Source organism: Melospiza melodia, chromosome 2 (assembly GCF_035770615.1).
Source record: "Melospiza melodia melodia isolate bMelMel2 chromosome 2, bMelMel2.pri, whole genome shotgun sequence".
NCBI lineage: Eukaryota > Metazoa > Chordata > Aves > Passeriformes > Passerellidae > Melospiza > Melospiza melodia.
In genome coordinates, this window is record NC_086195.1 from 70,077,097 (window position 1) to 70,100,609 (window position 23,513).

Genomic DNA, 23,513 nt, shown 5'->3' on the forward strand with positions numbered 1-23,513 from the left:
TGTCTGAAGGGGCCAGCACTAAAAGTGTTTAAGTGATAAAGACATGGATTGGGCTGCTGAACTGTTATTTTCTCTATTGTATCATATGTCAGCATTTCAGTTTCTTAACTTTGCTTGACTTGTAGGATGAGGGGCTTTTGTTATCATGTTCTCGAAATTCAATCAATACTACAATCTTTGTTATAAACATAAAAGTGAAAAATAACAGTGGTGTAGTTTTGTGAAATACTGCAACTTTTTCTCACAGAAAAGCTGCAGAATATTTATTCATTTAACATAGCTAGTCTTTGTTTTTGTGACCAAAACGTAGCATCAAGCCATCAGATATAATTTCTCCATCTTTGCTATTTTTCGATTCAGAAATTAATTGATTTTGAGGTTTACTCAAAATTTCTTGCATTCCTTTTTTGTCTCCCAAAAGCATCTAAGACTTCCAGGAGCTGTCTTGTGTTCTCAACTATTTCTTGTATCCTCAGTCTTTTAAGCTGTATATGAACTCATTTTAAATTTTTTTAAGCTAGAATTTTGATGTGCTGTTTGTATTAATAGGAGAAGTTGTTGCTCCATGTATATGAAAGGACATCACTGCAAAACTCATCCCAAACTGTCTTTGTTATCTTTGCATCCATCACAAATCTCACAAACTCATGATATTGGAAAGACTTATGATACATGGAGAGACCTATGTGTTAAGTAATCAGACTCAAAAGTTCATATACCAAGTCTGACCATGGACCACCAAAGAGAGTCAACAGGAAGCTCACAAGGGAGGAGTGTCTGTGTGTTAAAATAATTCCTTCCCACCATGTAAGGCCCAACTTGCACAGTGGGTAGATGAGTTGGCAGAATTTTAGGTATCTAAATCACTTCAGCAGTAAAATCTGGTATCTGCTTCACCTGAGATACCGAAGTGGATTAGTCAAGATTTTGTAGATCACACTTTTTTCTTGAACTTGTCCAGCTAAACATGAAGTGTATCACTCATTTGATTTGAGGTTTTAGATGGTTTTTTTTTAACAGGGCTGGCCATTTGCTTTGCTTTGATTTCTCGGTATGCGAGCTGAGGAGAGACTTCAAGGTGTTTGAAGTCTACTCCCAAAGATCTATCCAGACCTTGCAACATGTCCAAGTCTTTTGGAAAGGAAAGGATTGCATCAATATTTGAAGGTTAGAATACATATGAGTCTCAGATATAGCACTTGGCACGGTGTTGGAATGGAAAAGATGGAAGGGAAATCACCAGCTCCCTGTTTATTCAGTCTATTTATTTGCCTTTATCAGTTCTTAAGCTACCAGAGTTGTTAAATCAGGCAACAGGTAGGAACTTTGCAGATAGAGTGTAGTAAATTCGAGAAGTTTTGCTAATGAAGCATTCCAGTAGCAACATGTTCTTTGTTCTCCCCTTCTTCAAAGAGCATGAAGTTAATGAATGGGCTTTGAGTGTATATTTTGTTAGTATGTCACAACCTCACTGTCCTTTTAATTGTGTAGGAGCCTTGAAAAGTGTGTTATTTAGATTCAGTTCTGAATTTGAAGGAAGCATGAAGTGTTTTTCTGGACTTTAGCACTGTCCTTTTTCACACCTAACAAATGCAAAGCTATGAGGAGACAGCTCTCCTGGAATGACCCAAGTACAAAGAAGTGTTAAGAAAAAAGGACTCTTTCCCAGTAGGCAGAACTATCACAGCAGTTCTGATGGCAGAGCATCACTGTTTCTTTTTCTGTTCACATTTCAAATGCATCTGTCACTGTAGTATCTAGGAATCAGTAGGAGAACCAGAAGGACTGAGATTAAAGAAACTGATCTGAGCTGAGTTAAAGACTGCCTGCATTGATGGTCATGCAATTTTTGGCCCAGGCATTTGCCAGGAAGAAGGGACAAGGGTATATTTAGGTTTTTTTACAAAAAAAAAACAAAGAAGGTACAGTAGGAAAATATAGTCCCATAAATTTGGGGTTTTTTCAAATTATCTATTTCTTTAAATCCATAGCTAAAAACATCTCAAGAAACAAGGTAACAGAATATCATTAGTAATTCAGTATTTTTTGCTATCAAGCAGGGAGGAGGACCTCGAACCTTGAGTTTCCATCACACTTATTAGACAATTTTTAATATGTCTTGTGGTTTCAAGAGATCTCCCAGAGAGACATTCTTGAACTCAGAATAAGTTTACAAGCAGTTAAAATTGGTTAAATTACAAGTGTGCTGTAAAGTCAGAACACCAGCAATATCATCACCTGATCAAGCTGTAGTCATTTGAGTATCTGATATTCAAGTTAGCTGGATGCTGTGCTAGAGAAAATCAGAATTTCAGTCCTCTTTTCTCACTCTCCAGATTGATGTCTAAATCTGGGAGTTACTCCCACACCTTACATACAGAGCCTGGGATGGGGATGCTTATTAAAGGGAAAGTTGCTGTGCTGTAGATCATTCATATCCTTGGTGCTGCCCAGATGTAAAACATTAAAGAAGCTGAATTATACTATATGTTTACTGTCTTCTTCAGTGTATCCACCATAAATGAAAGAGAGCTGCTAACGAGCCTTAGAATTGTAATATTCTGTCTATTTGTGTAGGACTGATACTCTATGAGGAAGAGAAATGCTAGGCTTGGTCCTTAAGATCCCCTTTCCTATTTGCCAAGAAGAAATGTTAGATTGGTTTTAATGAAATATAAGCTAAACAAAGCTTTGCTCAGAAGATGATTATTTACTAAATAAATTCTAAAGCGGCAGATCAGAACAAATATGACTCACATAGAGCAAACTTAAATCCTACACTGGGATAAACACTTCAAAACTAAGCTCCACTCCAAAAAAAACAACATGAGTTTGTAGGAGCCTTAGTTCCACTGAGAATTTGTGCTTTTAAATCTCTCAGAATTTTAAAGATGTACTCTAGGTGAAAGAACTGAGCAAGAAACAAGCTACAGAATAAATCTAAAATACAGTCTGCATGTAGGAGTTTCTCTTCTCCTGACACACAGTATTTCAGTTGCAGTCGGTGAAGTCATAGGTATGTGGGAAGACTGAAGAGTCTTATAGCACAGCAGTGGTTCCCAACTGACGAGCAAAGTAGCCACTGTCACTTCACAGACTGAGTAGGTAATGCCAAGGAAGCTCAGTGGAAAGGGAAGCAAAATGTGACAAGAGAGAAGGAGGGGAAAAAACCCAAATACAAAACCCCAAATCAAACCATTCTGCTAAGCCACCTGTGCAAAATGTGGGATCCTGGAAAGGTCAGGTGTTATTATCCAATGAAAATGTAGAGTGCACAGAATAAAATGAATTAGTTGTTGCAAAGCATCTAGACATTCTGGGAACTGAGCCAGTAGGAACAGCAAATGATCAAATAAAAATAATGCTGAGTTCTAGGAGAAAAATGTGAATGTTGCTGTCTTACAGCATTTTCAGGTAGCTCAGACAGCAACAGACAAGATGCAGAGCAATGGGTTATGAATGCACTGTAAAGATTTATTTGCTTAAGCTGGAAGGTGGTGGGATCTGTTGGAATGTACCTCCATCCTTTGAGGGAGGAAACCTTGTGTGCTGGTTTCAGTTCTGCTTTAGCCCTGCTGTGGGGAATGGGACCCTTCTTTTGAAGGCATCAGTGAAATAAAACATCGAGGTGCAGGGAACATCATCTTCTCTCTGCTGGCATCAGTCTGCAATATCTTACTCTTTAAAGTGTCACTGACTCACTGAAATGTATTTTGTACACCCCCTCAGCTTAGTCTTATAGCTCACATCAGGAGATCTCCTGGGTTTAAGTTGAATTATGGCTCTTTGGGCTGCTGGAGGTTCTCATTTTCAAGGAATTAGAGCTTGTCTCCAAAACCTCAACCTTTCTTCTTGCAAACCAAAGCTCAGTCCATTGAGTCACACGATGAGCAAGGGAAGCATGGCAGCTGGAGGGACCATTGATGAGGCTGTGTCCTGTCAGAGAGGAGTCTCACCAAATGATACAGCTCCAGCTGATCCCATGTGATCCCGCTGATCCCTTGTTCATCCCCACTATGGGGGTGAACAAGGTGAGGAGGGAGCAGTTCTGTGCCATTGTTATGCAGCTTAGATTTGGAGTTTCTGGGGTCACCCACCCTAAGAATGAGATAATGGATCCACCTATTTAAAAGAAACAGAGCCTTAGTGAGCAGTGTAAAAAAGGTTGCAATGCAGTGATTTTCCAGCTGCTTTGGGGATAATTTGACATAGAAATATCTCCTTCATTTTGATGGGATTTTACAATAATTGCTTCACTTGTTAATAACTTCAGTCCCACTGACCCTACCAAGGTATCACATTGTTTGGAAGGAGGAAAGATACAGTGGAAAACTGCTTTCAACATCCTTTCCACAGACTGGAAGATATTTGTTAACACACCTTAAACCTCCTTTCCTTTCCTGAAACTGCAGGACCGTGGGTCTGGGTATATAATTCCTCACCTAGCCAGTGCTGAAGTGTTCAAGTACCACAATAAAAAGGGCATATATTTACCTAAGATAGTACATTAATTCAAGGTTCTATTAGACCTCCATTTTCAAGACATGCCTGACACTCATTAATTTAATGTTAATTTGCATTTAGCAGCCCTAATGATTATGTAGGTCAAGAAAACTAAAATATCCTTGTTCTCTTGGGTTTTCTTATCTCCTTAGAGTACGCTCGATTTGAGGCAAAAATCCATGACCTGCGTGAGCAGATGATGAATCACAGTATGAGTTCTGGGTCTGGCTCCCTGAGGACTAATCAGAAGAGGTCACTGTATGTCAGGTAAGCAGGAAGAGCCGTCTCTGGGAATATGTCAGCAGCTACCTTGCCTGTGTCTGACTTGTGTTGTTGGTTTGGTATGGTGGGAAAGTCTGAGGAACTGCTTTGAAATAAATTGAGAAATACATCCATCTTACAAGCACAGCATCATTAATGAGAAAATTGGATAAAAGCCCTATTTGCCCTATTTGACCATTTCAAGTAATGTGCAAAGAGCATTATACCTTTATAGTGATTTGGGTTTATGTGATGAACATTTCTTAGTTCATTTCTTAGTCAATATCTGAGATGGATACTGTGGAGTAATGACAGAATGTGTTTCTGTGTGAGGTCTTGACCAGATGTGGAATGAGTGTTCTCAGGAAGAGCAGCTTTTTGCCAAAACCTTTTCCTTGCAGAACACAAACTCTTATATGCTACTGTAAATGCACGGCAATCTGCTACTATCCCCTCACATACATTTACCCTTCTATCAGTCTATGCTGCAAAAAATTTGCCATCTGTGTAGCAAGACCAAGTGTGCAGATGAGATGGTAAACAAGCTGCTATCCATAGCTTTAATGGGGTGGTGAATAACAAAGGAATTACCTTTGTCACTTATTGGGAGCAGTGGTTATAGTTTCACCTTGCCTGTACGAGTCTGTTGCCAGGCTGGGTGTTGCCCAATTGCCCCAGCAAAATTCTTGCTGTCCCTCTCCCCTTTTGGGACTCGTGGAGACTGTGGCAATCTGTCAAGTATTTTAATAATCTTAATAATTATGCTTCTCTAGGCTTTCATTTTCATTCTCCCCTTTGTCCCCTCTATCCTCCCCATGCTCAGCATATAATTTGAAATTCCTGACAATCATGAAGTAGAGGGAAGCAATTTGTCAGCCTCTAGGCAGTGATAATTATTCACAGGGGAGCTAATTCAGGTGATAACATTGCAGAGATCCAATTAAGACTAAATTCTACATTTTGTCATTATGCTCTCAGCGTGAAGGAGTAAGGTGGCAGAGAAGGAAGGGAAAACTTCAATGTTAGCATGAAGGGTCTTGTTCTAATGGGCAACAACCACATGAAGCACTAATTGGTACTGCTGTCAGAAAGAGCAATGACTGAAGGGAGATGGATCACTCTTACCAGTGATGTTGCTCTTGGGCAAGGTCAGATTAGAAGTGTTGAAGTTTTCAAGGCATCTCTAACTTTCCCTGACCTGAAGCAGGTTTTTTCCAGACCAGAGTGACTTTGTTGTCAAGATCTTTGGTCAGCTCCCTGAATTTGCATTTTATGAAAAGGTCCAATTGTGTGTGTAAGGATGGATAGATCCAAGCTTCCTTTCTTGAGATAAGCCAGGAACCCAAATATAGGGGGAGTAATGGTGTGAGAAGCCCAAGCCAGCAACTTCAAGTTAATTGAGGTGCACAGATAAAGGGCTAATGCCAGGATCCTGAACACCTCACTGCAGTTTGAACAGCAGCAAAGCTTGATCCCCCCTGTGTGAGCATTGGCCTGGGAAGCTCTGCTGAGAACTGAGGCTTATTAACTTGTGCTCTGAGCCAAGCTGAGATATCTGTGCTGCATCTGGACTAGCCTAGCTCTTCTGTACAGTATTGCTCCGTGTGCACTGATGAGCCTGGTTTTCTGCTAGTTCATGAATTCTGGCTGTGATCTGTCTCACTAAGCTGCCATGCCCTGGTGCTTCGCTGCAGGAGCCTTTGATGTCTTAGCTTCTTATCTAAATGGCACTTCCCAAACCACAAATGCAAAACCTGTTCTTTTATTCCACAGTCGTTCCAACAAATGCCCCAAACCTCTGAAGCAGAAAGCCACAAAAGCCTCAGTGACTTTTGTTAGTGTTTACTCTTTTCTCTCAAACCTACACAATTGGCTGTGTCCATGTCTGAGCAGCGTGCTAGAGAGGCTCTGTATCTCACATATTACCAAAACGTGTTTGTGGTGCAGTAGCACCTGCAGCCTTGTGCCTGTCACTGTCAGTTCGATTCACATGCGCTAATTACAAAGGTTGTTTGTGTCTATGTTAGGCACTCAGGAAAAATAAATGGGGGCTCAGAAATGTACTTGTTTTCAGATTTTCAAATTTTCTCATTATGGATACTCATTACAGGCAGGGCCCATGTAAAAAGCTAGAATCTAGCATTTGGTTTCTATTCTTACAATTCAGGACATTTCTGTTTCAATGGATTATTTTAGTCAGCATGTGCAAGAGAGCTAGAGGCAAATGACCATATGTTGTTGTAAATCTCTAGCTGTAATGCCAAGTTTATGATTCAAGTTTGCTGTTTTCCTTTCTTTGGGATGTAGTAATTTTGCTGTCCTTCACTGAGTATGGCAAGCATGGCTGTTTTTTAACCAGAGAGCTTAATTGAAGCAAATTGCTATATTCTAGGCAACACAAAGAAACAAATTGAGATCCAGATAGGTTGTAATAGTTGAAAATAAGTGTCATTACCTACTCAGAGAAAAGCCAACAAAAGAGGGTGAGAAAAAGTAAAGCTACAGTTATGCCAATGGATGTGGGGTTTATTGGATGCAGGGATTTCTTCTTTACCTTACAGTCTGTGATTTCCCCATCCAGCTCCTACTATAAAAGGATAGCACTGAGATATGTGAAAGAAGCTATATTCAGTTAAGTGAGACAAAATGTAATATAGAGTTAAAGGGTTGAATGTAGGACCACAAGCAGATGGCTAAAAGTATTTAAAAGTCTCACTTCAGGAGTATAAACAACACAGGAAGGAAATCAAGAATTACTTGTTCAGAGAAATTGTGTAGCTCTTTGACACGATCTTTTATCTCTGCATACTGTGGTGTTTCAGATTTTTTTTTCTCTTTCTTTTTTTCTGTCTGTCTCTCTGATTATTTCCCATGAATTTCCTGGATTCTTTTTTTTTCATTACTGCCTGTTGCTTTTTTATCACAGGCCCTGTATTTCTGTTTGGGATGTCATCAGAGACTCCACAACCCTAAAGGCAAAATATGAGTCTCCAGGGGAGAATGGAGCAGTAGGAAATATTTCTAGTCCTTTTGGGAGCTCACAACCTCTTTGTCACTAGATCTATTGAGGAAAAGAAATACAGAAAAAAATGCAGAAAGTGGGAGTATGGATAGGAAACATAGAAAATGTTATTATTCATGCTTTGTTTGGTGGTGAAAGTGAAAGAATTAAATTGAATTCACTAACTGAATGATAGGCTAAAAAAATCTGCTATTATCTTTTTTTAAGTCATTGGAATTCAGTCATCAGCTCATGATCAACCAGGAGAATAAACAAACCCATCACCAGCTAAACATTGTGCTATATACATGCATAGCAGGGTCTTACGCAAATTCATGTCTTTCTTTTTGTCTTTTTAGCTCAAGGTTTTAAAATCTGTTCTTCTAAGAGTATATATTTCTTTGTCTTGATATAAATACATGCTTTGCTTTGTCCTTCCTGGTCCATATCAGTAGTCAAATTTCTAGGTTACATATGGTTACTGTTGCTACTCCTAGGAAATGCCAGATCATTTTATTTAACTCAGAGGCTGTGGAACGTGACAGCCTTTTGAAGAGTTAAGCATTGGAGAAGTACAGTTCTTTAAAAAGTTTGGTGAATTGGAGTCACTGAAACTGTAACTTCCAAACTTTGGAAGAAGCATAGCTTAAGCAATTTTCCTGTTGTTTTACTAGATTATTCCTGAGCTTAAAGTACTTGTGTTAGATTTCTGAGGATAAGAGTGGATGCCTCAGTAATTGCTGTGGCACATGCAAAGAAAAGGTTTTCAGGGAAATATCTGACACCCAAAACTGCCGTCTTAGTGTCTGGTTTTGATTTACAGATGAAAATTAGTGAGATACACTTAGCATAAACAGTCACCATTTAAGCTTTATTCAAACCAGACAACCTCTGAAATAATGTTTGTATTTAAAAATTCCAGTTGTCTAAAGCCACAAGCAGGCGCCGTGGAGGTGTATCACTGCAGAAATAACTCTAAAGCTTCTCACTCCCCAACCCTTTCACTCTCTCTGTTTAAAGTCTGTTCAGTCCTGTCAGTGACCAAACCTGATTTCACCTCATCAGGGCTCCTTATTGCCATCTATGAAGGGTTGAGTTTACTGAAATGCAGCTCTTTCAGCTTCTGCACTACTTTTATATATATCAGTACAAAGTGAATGGTACAGTTGGCTGTAAAGGTGGGGATGGAAATCAGGGCTGGGACAGGACCGGATCCAGCTGCAATATAGGAAGAAGTGGTTCTGCAGCTGCCTCTCCACTGTGCATGGAAAAGCACTGCAGTGGGAAGTGAGCCCAAGGCTCTTCCCAATAAGATGAGGATGCTTTCGATCAACCTTTTTATTTCCAGTCCATGTTGCACTATTTATAAAAAATGTGCATGGTGCAAAGAGATGCCTCTTAGTCCACTACATTTTTGTCTTCTTCTAACTGGAATTATTGCTAAGCATTTCAAAGCTGTGAAAGATATGGGCCATACAAACTTGTAGTATTATCTGTCAAAAATGTGTGTGTTCTGGTTCATTTCTTATTGAGCCATGAGGAAGAATCTGGAGATTTGACATCACAACTTAGCAGAAGGGAAGTCAAAGATGAGGTACTTTGGGTGGTTTACTCTCATTTGTCAGCACAATGGATTCTCCATTAGGCACTGGACACCTTTACACAAATTTCTTGAACTTAGAGATTAGCATGTTGCCATATCATAGAATCTCAGATGGTCTGGGTTAGAAGACACTTTAAAGATCATCTGTTTTCAAACCCCTGACATGGGCAGGGACATCTTCCTCTAGTGAGACTTTGATTTTCAACAGATCAGAGAAATTCTCAGTTTTGAAGTTTTCAGAGCTACAGTTGAAATTCTTTTGAGGCAGTTTGTGAAGATTGAGTCTGATATCCAGCGCTTGTTCCATGCAATGTCTGTTACAACCACCTTCAGTCTCCCTGTCTTCTTTGAGGCAGTGAACCCCCTCAGGCAAGTGAACATCAGGTCAAGGCTGCATGGGCAGAATTCTCCTGTGAATCTGCACAGCTGGCTGCACTGCAGTCTGAAATCCACCTGAGAAATGCAATTCTTGGAGATATCCTGGTAGTGAAACCTGAACACATGATAAGATCAGACTGGGTGATGTATGGCTCTGGTATGTAGATCTGGAACCAGAAATATAATGAAGAGATAATTGCACCGGTGTTTTCAGAAGGAGGTACTGAGGAAACCAGAGAGAGGTATGAAATGGCCATGATTAAATACTCATTACAAGGAGGAGAGAGAATACTTTTTTGCGAGAAGTATGTATATATATATATATAAAAAGAAAATCCAAATAGGTACTTTAGTGTTAATTACATGCTATATCTGCATACACATTGCAAAAATCTGCACTTAAGCAAGTTGCCTAGTATCTCTCTTGAGTCAGTGGAGTGCACTTGGCACTTTCAGAGTACATACAATTCATGTCATCCAGAAGGAGACATCTAAAATTGCTCAGGCGAATCATGCCCTAAAAATGTCTCTTTCTCACAGTTGAGTGGAAGGAGCCTCAGGTGATTAACTGAGATGTAAACATCAATATTAGAGACACTTCATGTTGTGTGACCTGAGTCCCATGCACACTCAAAATCCTTCTCTTTTTCTCTCTCACAAACACACGTGTGTGCTCATATGCAGATCTACGGGCCATAACATCAAGCCTCTGACTGTTGTCTGTGCATTCTTCTGCAACATAGGTTGGAAACACCAACAGTCTTGTTTAATTGGACTGGTTTTTTGCCCATATTCTTATTACCCAGGACTCCTTCTGAATTCATTTGTCACTTTAGTTAGCACTATTGAGGGTCCGTATACGCTCAGTACATGGTCATCAAGCTGGATGAGTTTATGACTCCAGCATCTGGGAGCATCCAACCTGCAGTTTCTTTCCAGTTTTGCAGCACTGAAAGTCACTCAAATACAGATTTCTGGAGAGCAAATGTGAGTGAGCTTGGCACCTAGACATTATTTTTTTGTTTTAATGAGGAAATAGCTTACATAGCCATGCCTGTACTTTAATGGCATGATAGAACTATTAGAATTCCCTTTACTGAACAGTAAGTGGAGGAAAATGGAATTTTTGTACAATTTTTTCACTTACCTCAGATTCCTGGGCAATTGAATGGTCCCAGTTGTAGCACAGAATGGAAACATGCATTCAGAAAATATGTCATAAATGGCATAATGCAGATAAGTTTGAAAATGGCCAGATAGGTACACACAAAAACTAAATTAATGAAATGGCTTACTGGACTTGAAGTTCCTTTTCAGACTGGAATTGTTGGAATGTCACTCATTTCACATGTTCTGGTTAAGTAAGAGTTTCTGAGTATTCAATTACTACTTTTTAATGGTTCTTTCTCTGAAAATAAGAATCTTTTATACGTCCTTCTGGCACAAATATTCTCCCTGGCTTCAGTGAGAGCTGCTCAGATTCAGAACCAAGGAAAGAGTGTAAATCTTTATTTTTCAAAGCAAGGGGGGTCACTGTGCAGGCTTTAGAGACCTTTTCTCTAGGGAGACATTCAAGAGCTGAACCTTATCACTGAGGAACTGTTCACCCAGGTCTTCATTAATTATCAGAAACACTGAGGAATTGAGGAGGATGAGGGATATGCTGGAATACAAGAACCACCTAATACAGTGGGAAGTAAATCCAGTAGTTTTTATTTATTGCACTGAATTTCATGTTTAGAGCAAAAGCATCTGGCTTGCAGAACCTGTGATTATCTGTAAAATGAAAAAGGAAGATGAAACAACTCTTGTCTTTGGAAAAGCAAATCTAATATCTTCTCACAAAATTCAACCTGTTTATATGCTTGGAAGCATTTGCAAAAATTACCAGGTTCATCGTTCTGCTGCCAAGAACAGAGCAAATGAGAAATTAAAAATTTCAACCGAAAATTGAAGAACAGAGAATATCTGGAGAGAAACCATTTTGTTGGGATTTTTTTTAAAGTAACCTCTCACTGCCAGTGGGAACTGTGAGAATTTCACACTTCTTTATATTATTTCTGTGAAATTTTCACGGGCCCTTAACTAAAGTGTCCTAAGACTCATAATGATGGTGCCACTCTCAGCTGAAAGATGCTTGTGAGGATTATTAATCTCGGACTACTCTCAATTCAAAAGCCTTCAGGTTTATAGTTCAAGGGCAATCCAGTGCTAAAAAAACACCCTAAAATGTAATGCTGTAAATACAACAATATGTCTCACCAATACCCTAGGACTGTGAAAATCAATATATTTGCTGTATAGTCAGTTGAAACTATTAGCCACCTCATAAGCTATTACAGTTTTTCCTAACAGTTACTGCATTTCTTACTCATCTGCTACTTTTTTGCAATGTTGATAGTAATGAACAGTTAAGGAAAAATGATGTTTGTTTGCAATTCTTCATAACATTTCACAGACAAAGACTAAGCAGTTAATGGAGAGTGAAAACTGAACATGTAAACACATCAGTCAAACAGTCTCATCGCTGCATCTGACACCAGCTCTTTCCTTCACATCTTCATGTTTGTCTTATCTGCTGCTCTTGGGTAGTGGGTGTGGAATGAGTTCAGCCCATCCCTCCCAGGGATGTGGATGCATCATTAGCTGCAGCATGAACCAACAGCCCAGCAAGCATTTTATCAATGGGTGTTTCTCCAGCTGGGTCAAAATGGGGAAAAAGTAGATTTGTTCCTATGTGATTGTCACTTTGCAAGTCATTGACTGCTTTGTGTTCAAAATTATGAGCTATGGTACCCAGTACTGAGCGCCTGGAAGGACTGAGCCTTGTGTGAAACAAGCACAGCCTCCAGAAATCTGAGATTAAACATCCTGCCTAAAGTTTAGAACAGAAAACAGAATATAAAGCAGCTTGCAGAATATCAAAGCCATTCTTGCCTAAGTGATCTTATCTTTGTATTTTCAAAGCTTGTTGTATTATAAATAATTGGGTGAGGCAGGCAATCATGTCCTCAGTGCAGCATTATTAATGCCTGGTGCGAAACAGCTTTTCTATTAGCAACTTCACTAGGCATAAGTAGTACACAGTTGTGGCCATTTTCCATTCTGTTCTGTTTCATAAGTTATTAAAATAATGGCCCAGAACAGGTAATGTGCTTGACAGGATGTCTGATTTATAGAAGCAACACACCTTTTCCTTTTCTTAGGAGATGCCTTAATAGCTTTTCATTGCACATATATTTTGCTTTTCCGTTCCCTACAGGGACTGCCTGCTTTCTGCTACGGAGAGTAGAAAGTGTCAGCTAGAATAATATCCAACCCAGAAGATGATGAGGTTGAAGATCTTGGCCCCATGTGGGAATAGGATGTCTGAAATTTTTATAAGCAAGATAGACACAGTTTCAGCCTCATTTCTAAGCAGAAACTCTGAACATGATCCATCAGTGAAGGGGAGGGGGATGTGAAAGTGAAGATAAACTGTCTGTGGCTTAAAATGGCTGAAAGTGAATCAGCAAAACATGCATTTAAGCTGTGTCTGTTCCCTGTGAAATAGCAGTCTTATCCAACAAATAGTTGCTTATGATGTTTCCATGTCAACAGCTATAATAGGACACCGACAGTTTGTGCAGCTCTCCACTGGAAAAGTACAAGACAGTAGCTTAGACCATGAACATAGAGACAAAAGCCTATTGAAATAAAGGCTTGTGTAAATACAGTCAAAGTTGGAAATCTAAATATGCATTTGCACACAGCACAGGGGCCAGTGTGAGAGAAAGAAGATGCTTGGCCCTATTGAAGATTTCTACCTGAAATCCTATACAGAAAAGTCATAAAGCCACTATAGAATAGGCTCTCCAAATCATCTGTGTTGAAACAAAGCTGAGAACAGAAACGGGACATAACACTCCTGAAAAAGGTAGTAGGAATTTGCATTCAAAGTTCTTCCCAATAAACACAAATGAGGAGGATCTTTAGTTTCACTGCAAGGAAGTTCATCTCTGAGGAGGGAGCCCAGCCGAGTGAAGTGGTGAGGCTAAGTGGGACCAGTGGTCTTTGCTAACCCTTTTACATCTCATTAGAAATAGAAATTACTGTAATAATGCTATGGTGAGCCTGGAAGAATCTATGGGAAATTGCCTACCTGAATTGGGGCTCATAAGGAACTCCTCAGGAGCTCAATTTAGTCATTCCCTGCCACCCCACTCTTGTAACAGGAAAAGAAGTACTAATCAGGTCCTCTCAGGCTTCATTGACATGCTGTTGAGTAAACCCTGGTTTAGATGCAGCTGCTTTACTATTTCTGCTGTGAGTGGGGCCTGTGTGATGCTGGTCAACACTTGAAGCCGGTGTCCAAGGGGAGCCAGCTCAGCGTGCCCGCCCCAGCAGGTCTTGCACTGCTTACCCTGTGTCTGTCTCTCTTGTATAGCAGTCTTGACAAGCAAGATTTGATCCTCCCTGAATGTGCCTCATGTTCAGAACAAATGGAGTAAAAAATTATTTCAGAGATTAACATATCCCTCTGTGTGTCTATATATATATATATATATATGTGTGTGTGTGTACATCTGCATTCTGCCATTTCTCCAGCTCCATCTCTCTTGTGAAAACTCTGATTTTGTGTGGCTCATTCTTCTCTTAAAACTCCTTACTCTAATTGCTTAATCTACTACTGTAGCAAATAAACAAAGACTGTCAGAGTTATCTGGTGAAGAGTTTGCCAGATGTTCCTTGCCAAACAGGAATTATAATAATTAAACATTCACCCACTTTCCACAGATTCTACTTACACTTTTTAATTGACCATGAAGGCAACCACATTCCTTCACCCAATATATTGGGCTGATGCAATTATCAAAACACCTGTTTAGCACAGCATATCACCTTCTGTACAAACCCTTGCTTACAGAAAAGGCTGGAAAAAGAAAGCTTACAGAAAAAGACACTTGCTATTTCTGTTCCTGCATCATCTTTCTAGCTGTTCAAAAGGGTCCTGGCATAGAGGGCAGCAGCTGAAAGCTTTGGGAAAAAAATTAGGGCAGAAAAAGTTACTTACCAACATAGAAGGCTTTGGGGTTTTTATAACCTTATATTTCTAACCACTCAGATTTTAGTTCTGTCAGGTTGGAATGGTTCTTACCTTAGTGCGCTGCTAATAATACCTGTCCTTCCCATTTCCAGAAAGTATCAATATTTATTTCACTCTGGGAGCTGGAAAGGTCTGTAATCTTTTTCTTTTAAAAAGCACTATCTCTGCAGACAGGCTTTTTCCTCTTCATGTTCTTGAGACATTTTAGAGTCCAGGTAGAGGCTGCAGATACCCACTGTAGTAATTACTCCTTTCTGCAGAGACTGCAAGACAATTTGGAAAGAAAAGGATCATAGGTGATCAATGACAAAATGAAAGCATAGCCTAATGGCCATCAAGCAGTATTTTGCCACTCTCTTACAGATGATTCAAGATTCAAAGCTGTATTTCAGTCCTTTCTGCTGTTCCCATCTTTATCCAGCCAGCCAGACTTTGTCTGTCATGTTCCATTTTCCTGAGAATACTTCAGAAACTACTCTTGTAAAAATACAGCTTAGACTTGAAAAATATCTATGGTTTCTTCATAGATTTATGGACAAGGAAATAGGTATCTTTGTGAAACCATCTTGAAAACAGATTGAGACTAGGCAGTATCAGAACCATTTTCAGAAGCACTGCAGGAAACAAGGAAGAAGCAATGTTTTTAACAGGGTTTGCAGATTCCAAATGCAATTGCCCTTTCAGTATAAGCACTGAAAGTTATTTTTCCTTTTCTATACCAGCTGGCAGAGCATTGCCACATCCATGGAGAGCTATTGTGACAAGAAGGCTCTGCTAGAAGGAGAAGTTGTGTCCTGAGAGATGTCCTGGACAGTAGATTTGCTCTCAGGGTTATTCAGCCCAGTATTTCATCCAGACATGACATTACAGACACGTTTTTATGGCATCCATTTGTTACTAATTTAATAGCAAATTAAATTATATTGTTTATGGCACTGGTGTCTGGTCCTAATTTCATACCTGGTCATCTTTACAGAGAGGAGGAGCTACAGGGACATTATCAAGGTCAGAACTAGGTTCCTCAAGCCTCTACTAGAGTTATGAATTACAGCATGACTCCAGTGCATGGTGCTTCTTCAGATCTGATTTACACAGGTTTCAGTCTGCTTAAGTTAACCCTAACTAGACTGCAGTTAGGGTCATCAGTCTTTATTCTGGTTTCAAGCCAGAATCATGAGACGTTCCTGGAGTAAAAATCAGAATTCCTCTTTCATCATTGATATTTACATGTGGATTCATCTTGAAAGCCTTGTGAACTTCAGCAGATCTTTCAGCAAAACTGAACTGGCCATAAATTTTCTTTGTAAGTCTCTGACAATCTCTTCATCTACTTATACTTTAATAATTAATTAGAACAATAAGAAAAGCAAAATTTGAATTAATAGCAGGGGACCATGGGACACTTCCTATCAGTTTCTGTGTTGGGCTTACTATCTGGCCAAATCTAGTGGTTACTGCTAAAAGTTGATGGCTCAATTTGCAGTCCACAGCTCACCACATCTCCTCCTGCAGATTCTGTAACCACAGATTATTAACTCCCATGCAAAACAGATAGGGAACTGAGTGAGTTTAGTGATAAAAAACTTTCTTTCCTGTAAATCTGACCTCATTCATCAAACAACTGATAATTTCTTTCAATATCTGAATGATAAGTTGTCCTTTCACACATGCCAAGACAGATGACCTTTTATAGCTACTGTGTTAATGAAATCATCTTCTTTTAATTGATAATTTCAGGATTGTAGTTTACTTTAATTTGTATTATATCTCAATGCTAAAATTCAGAATATGGTTAAACAGAACATGATTAGAAATACAGGGTTTTCTTTTAAATGTCCTGAGTGATCCATTTATCTGCCTTTGTCAGTCTGCAGACACCACCAGCAGATAGTCATTCATTTAGAAATACTTACCTGTAGGTTTCCTTCAAGAATATCAAAAACAATTGAAAATTTTGGATAAAATTCAACAGATAATTGTGACTTTAATGAGGATTGCAACAGCTTTGGCTGCAAGAAGTCTGGAGAAAAAATTGTAAAAGAAATAACCAACAGACAGGATGTTTTTGTCTTTGAAAGTATGAAAGAATAGGCAAATTGACTGAATTAATAAGTTGAAAATTGTCTAGTGTAATGCAAAGATCATGGCTGAATTTAGCCTGTAGAAAATGGGGTTATTTTCCTTTCAACAGAGTATGAAAGTCCTGTATGGTAGATGGATTTTCAGCTATTTTAGTTTTAATTTCTCTGTATTGCCATCTTAAAGACATCAGGCTTGGACAGACATAAGAATATATTCCTTTCTAATGTGGACAGTGTGCAGAAGGATTAAAGTTTCCTTTCCCTAAACTTCTGACTTGCTATAATTTCCTTTCTTCAGAAGCCCCTAATTTGCATTAAGATGAGGCAAGGAAAATCCCTACTTTGTTAGTTGGCATTTGAGTTTTTAGGAAAGGACACTTCAATTTTACTGAGATTTCAGTGCTGCTTTTTTAGGAAATTTTATTAAGTATTAAGCTGCTGCAGTTGTACTTTTGGTCTTCCATTGATGAAAGTGCACTACCTACCCCAGCATGTTTCACAAAATTTGCATTCATTTTTCTACTTGCCTTGAGTTCTAAACATACTCCAGAGCAACTGGGGACCTCAATTTGCAAGGGAATTTTGTTGTCTTTTAAAAGAGCAGATAGATAAGTGTATGAAATATTGGAAATTCTCTAAATTTATTTATTAAGCATTCCATAATAATTATGTCCTCTACAAAATCAGTAAACCCCACCTGCATTCAGTATAACCGGTGCTAACATGGAGTGAACTGAGAAGTCACAAACTGCAGTAGCTCAGACAAAAATGTTAGTGCTGGCAAGAATTTTACTCCAATTTACTGCTTAGAAGATCTTTGCCTGTTAAAAGCACACAGAGAATTTTCCATCCTGAGTTCTTTCTCCAGGAAGATAAGTGGTATCATTCTGGAACCGAGCAGCTCAGATTCTGCCTTGATTTAGGACTAAAGATATACAGCTATATGGTTAGAGAGATACTGGGTGATGCTGGAGCACTGCAATGAGCTGTTTGTTCATTGTAGGACACCCAATTGCAGTTATTGGAGATAAACAGGTCTTGAATAAGTCATCTCAGACTACTTAAGTCATGAAACTCTGAAGAATCTGACATCAAATTTTATCTGAAATTTCTGAATTCAATGTGTGAAAAGAAGTTGTTTTTCTTTTTTATATTGCAGCCCAAATGGAAGGTTTTTTAATGGGATCATAAGAATATGTCTAATTCTTCAGTTTCAGGACAATATGACTGAGGATCTGGTTGTACTTACGATGTGTCATAAACAAGAAAACCCCAAAAGGTCTAAGAAAAGGATGATCCAGTCTCTCTCCCCCTCTGACTTCATACCTATTATTAAGATCCTGGAACAAAAATTCATGAGAAAGTTCTCATTTAAAACACACGACTAATCAATTCCTTTGAAAGCATTACATGTACCTGGCCTTCTGTCCATTTCTGCTTAGAGACAGAACAAAAGAAATAAATCTGGTGTTTTCAGTGCTGTTACCTCTCTGCAGAGCTGTAGCTTTCTAAGTCAAGGACTTTGTCTTTTCAGTCAGCAGAAAGGGAAAATTTCTTTTAATTGTGTCTATTACATACTAAAAAGACTACATCCACAAGTGAGGTTCAGGAAAACAAAATTTATGTTCTCTTAGAGTACTGATAGAAAGTAGACCTGCTTACATTTAGGTCAAATACTTCAGTAAGATTTTCTCTGAGTGATCTTTATACCAGCAACTTTGCAACATTTAAAACATTCACTCAGAGTGAAACACTGGATATGTTTTCCATGTTGTACTTTACCTGTGGTAATAAGAATACATGGGCTAAAGGAAATTTTTTAAAATCAGCTATGCAGACTGTTCGTGGAAGAATGAAGTAGCAACAGAAGTCATTTAGTGTAATTAGATCTGGAAAAGTGCTTGTATGAAAATATAAATATTTTTAAATAGTCATGGTAGGCTGAGTCTTAAAGATTCTGTATTTCTGATATTTTTTTTCCTTAATATAAATAAGATTAAGAATCTTATTTAGATTAGAAAATCTAAATAATAATCTAAATATCTAAATAATAATCTAAAAACCCAATTACAAGAATAATTGAAACTTTATTCAAGATGTTTAGCTGACTTTAGAATTAATCTTCTGATATCTCAGAATTTTTCACTGATGACTGATAAAAGCAGTCATCTACCAGCAAGGCTAAAGTTTCCTCTGCCAATATTTTGCCTAACATAGCCTTCTCTAATGGATGATTAAGGGGAAATTTGCTTTGTTAGAATAAAAAATTAGATGTTTATGGTTTTGGGTTGCTGAGCAATCATGCTCTGTAGGAGGGGGCTTTTCCTTACACTTCCTGAAGGCCTATCAAATTATACCATGCTTTCTTGGAGGGAGAGCATTTACAGTTTAACTCCATTAAGCTGCATTTCTAGTTTAAAATTACAGTAATCAAATAGAATCATAGCATGATTTGGGTTGAAAGGGACCTAAAAGACCATTTGGTTCCAATGCCCCCACCATGGGCAGGGACACCTCTCACTAGATCAGGGTGCTTTGAGCATTGGCTTTCCCACAGCTAACCCTTACATGCTTGGGTAATGTTTGTAAATTCCTGCTGTGTAGCTGTCCCTGTGTCCACCCCGTGTGCTGCATTTTTGCAAACAACATGTTGTGCCAGTGATCAAGCATCACACAGCAGCATCTGCCCAGCAGATCAGAGCTTTTTAGAAGTTCAAGATGCATCTTTCCTTTACTCCTGTTTTATCTGTTCTCTATCCATTGAATCAGTAAGGTTGGAAAAGACCTCTGAGATCATTCTGTCCAACCATGAAACCAGCACTACCAGGTTCACCACTAAACCATGTCCCTGAGCACCACACCTAGACACTTGTTAAGCTGTTCCAGGGACAGTGATTCCACCATTTCCCTCTTCTGCAAGATAGTTTCCATCATGCCTTTTTTATGCTCTAATTGGTTAACATACATGAAATATACATATAAGCTGAAATTATTAACAGCCCTCTGTTCTGTTCTTGCTCTATTCATCTCTTTAATGTTGTATGTGGATGGTTCCAGGTCTCCACATGCATCTCCACAGTATACTGAAGGTACCTTGGGTAAATTTCCATTAGTCCTTTGAGGGACTACAGGCAACTTGCTCGTTAATCCTTTATCTAAGACCTCATCAGTCACACTTTTCAACTCTTTATTTCTTCAGGGCACAGCTACAGTGGTTACATTTCACATCTTTCAACCCTTCACAGCCATGCTTTTGTGTCTGTCTACAACTCAGAGTGAAGGGTACTGGATTTTGGCTGTCTAGGGGACAGGCTGAAATTCCCAAACCTAGAGGATGTTTGTTGTGATTGTAGTCACAGACATATATTATTTGGGAGGGGATGAGTGAGAAGCAAATTAGTGAGTTGCCACTGCTCAGTACTTGTTCCCTAGAGGAGAATTTTGAAACAATAGTCCATCCCTTGATATACATTTCCACTCTTCAAGTCCACTTGTGTATTTCAAATTAATTTTTCTAGATTAATTTGGATTCAGTCCTGTCTGCATTTCAGAGAGAATGGGGTTACATTTCCCTAAAAGATTACTTTGCATCAAAATGCAAATAAATTTAAATTTTAAAATAATGCACTTTTATCAATGATGGATTTTAGTGTTACAAGAATTCTGCCAAGTTGAATAACATCACAACTCATTTTGATATAACAAAAGCATCACAATAATTTTTCATCCATTCAGTGATCTGGCCAGTTCTTCAAATTTCATAAGACATCAGTTAAAGCATAATTAAATCATCATGAATGTCTTCTGCTTCTGGTCTCTCTTCTCCAACAATTCACCCCTCAAGAAATAATTAAGTGGGATGAGGAAACAGATTAATTTTAACTACTTGAAAACATACTTTCTACAGCTAATACAATGTATAAATAATGCTGTTTCTTCCAGATTCATCTTAACTAGAAATGAAATGCTTGAATTGCAGCAAAGCATGGTAGTGTGATAGTTGCCATGTTTTAATGTTCTGATTTTTTCTGGCTCTCCCAGACCTTTTTAATAATCAATGCTGTCACATCACTCCTACCTTATTTTAAATCCTCATCCCTGTCCTTATGCTCTGTGGGCAGGAGATAATCTCATTTTATTTGGTAATCTCATTTTATTTGTAAACCTCTAGGTTTTGTTTCGTAAAACTCAGGGATGAGCTGCTGCTCTTAATGACAGGGAGCAAAATAAGTGAGCTTTGAGATAATCCCATTTGGTGACAGTCTGTGAAGAGGGTAATGCATTTTTTAGGACTTTCCCAGTATTTGGTTTATTGTGTTATTTGTGCAGCAAATGCTGTTATTTACCTCTTTTTTATCTCTTAAGGGAAAGAGTAAGAGACTTCTTTCCATGACACCATTTTTAAGTGAAATATTGATTTATTTTCATTGATCTCACTGCTTAGTGTTTAGGGAATTGATGTTGCCATTCAGCAACATAGCACATTCTAGTTCTCCCTCAAGTCAATACAGAGCAGGTCAAACCTTGAACCACCACTTTCCATTCTGAATAGTTTTCAGTGTCACTCAAGGAGAATTCTTGGTCCAAGTAGAGAATTTGGCAGTATGTATAAAAACGTTGTTGTTGATTGATGGGGGGAGAAACTGGAACTGACTTTGCTAAAATGCTGACAGCATTTTCCAAGGTGGCTGTAGGAAGAGGCAACCATCAGGGTGAGGATGCAGAGGCAGGGAGCAGAACTGACTCAGATATTACCTGTAGAACTGATTCAAATTCCAAGCTATTTTACAAGCTACAAGAGCCCAGCATCTCATAACGGTCCACAGAGGGTGATCCAAGGCACCTAACTTAGTTACATAAATTCTGTGTACAGTAAGTGCAAGTGTTGAGTAAGGAATTCAGGTTTGCTGTGCTAAGCAGGGACTTTGGCCAAATGCATTCCTAATGGAGCTCCCTTACAGAGCACAGCAACACCTTAGGGATGGGCTGAGTTCAAACATCCTGCCCTAGATTGAGTTTATGTAAAAAACTAAATGCTGGAATATATCTGAACTCTCACTCTAGCTGAAAGCCTGTCTTTAGTCTCTGTATTAGGTGCCAACTCTTCAGGAATTTGAGACCAAAGTTCCACAAATGAGGATAGGCACTTTATTGAGCAGCAGTGTTGTTTAAAATGTAAGAGGAAGAAATGGTGATGATGGTGACGTTCCTCACGTTTAGCAAAACAAGGCAAGAGCATATCCCTTTTCCCTTTCTAATTGCTGTTTCAGTCAAAGCCAGTCCGGAATCACTGATGACAGTCAGGACTGCTCAATCACCACTGCATTCCTCAGACTCCAGCCTAGAGGTCACCACCAAATTCTTTCTCCCAGACTTTCACCATCCTGACTCCTCAGTCACTGTGCTCTGGTGTTTAAGACAACTTATGGAGATGAGAAAGTTCTAGATTTGTATCCCATCAGTGTGCTAAGGAAACTGCATTTATATCTCCCACTTCCTCAGTCAATTGTGTAGCAAAATATTGAATTTCTCATGTTCAAGTAAGTGTCTAACCACTACACTACTAGAAAAAGGTAAATATCATGTCTGTGTTGAATGGGAATGATCTCTCCTGTTGAGTCTTTTTGCATTCACTTTTGTATATGTTAGGTGTGTGTAAATTACAGTAAGATTTAAAATAGGGTTAAATGCAGTCTGGATGTTTCCCTGCCTTAATGTGAATTCCATTAAATGTTTAAGTGAGAGAAAGAGACATCCAGCTTCTCATGAATTTTTGAGATTAAATGTAGTATAAAATACCTGGTCCACTGAAGGGAGTAGAAATGCTGAATTTTGCAGTAGGCTGTGGTGCTTAAAATCCATCATGTTCATTCTAGGCATAAAAATGATCAGTCTGAATCTTACTTTCAGCTTTGAGTAACCTATCAGTGTCCAGTAAGTTTTATCATAGACTGTATTCAATACCTATTGCCTTACTGTACTGCAAGTGACCATGATGGCTATGAAAGAGGTGAGATTAGATATGGTCCTAATTTTCAGGATCATTTGAAGCTTTCTGAATAGCACCCATCAAGTAAGTCCAAAGCAATTGTAATCCTAGCCATAGCTATAGCTAAAATAAATCATATGCCAGCCTGGAATTTCACATTGCTGGAACTGGCATTTTCTTTTTAAGAAGCCCTTAAACTAGGAGGCCATTTTAAAGATAATATCAATGGTTAGCATAGAAAATATCATAGCCAATTTGTGAGCCACAGTCATGTGAATTAGTTCATTTCACTCTAAAAGAGGATTTCCACCTGCTGCAATATGATATGTTAGATATGGCTTTTCCTCACAAACAAAATGATCTTGTTTCTAAAAATATGTTTCCATGGCACAATTCTTTGGGTATGACTGTGGAAGCCAGATAATCTTGCACACCACTTTGTACCCAGAGCCTTGATTGCTCACACTGCACTGCTTGCTTACTCCCAACCCCTCTTTTGGAGCAAACTAACTGGTTTCCTTAGAGGCTAAATCCCTTTTGACTGGATCCCTCTGTGTAACACAATCTCACAGACTTTTACTCTAGGAGATGCCTATACACCCTCATCCCAC

At 38.7% G+C, this 23,513-nt stretch overlaps 1 protein-coding gene across 23 annotated transcripts in view; it reads left to right on the forward strand.

Moving 5' to 3' along the window:
• Nucleotides 1-23,513, forward strand: part of DLG2 (discs large MAGUK scaffold protein 2) — a 984,895-nt gene that overhangs the window by 889,032 nt on the left and 72,350 nt on the right. For all 23 annotated transcript variants that reach the window (XM_063148780.1, XM_063148803.1, XM_063148779.1 and 20 more), the window contains one exon: nt 4,656-4,770. In XM_063148780.1, coding sequence (XP_063004850.1) covers nt 4,656-4,770 — 115 coding nt within the window. The remainder of the gene's footprint in view (nt 1-4,655; nt 4,771-23,513) is intronic.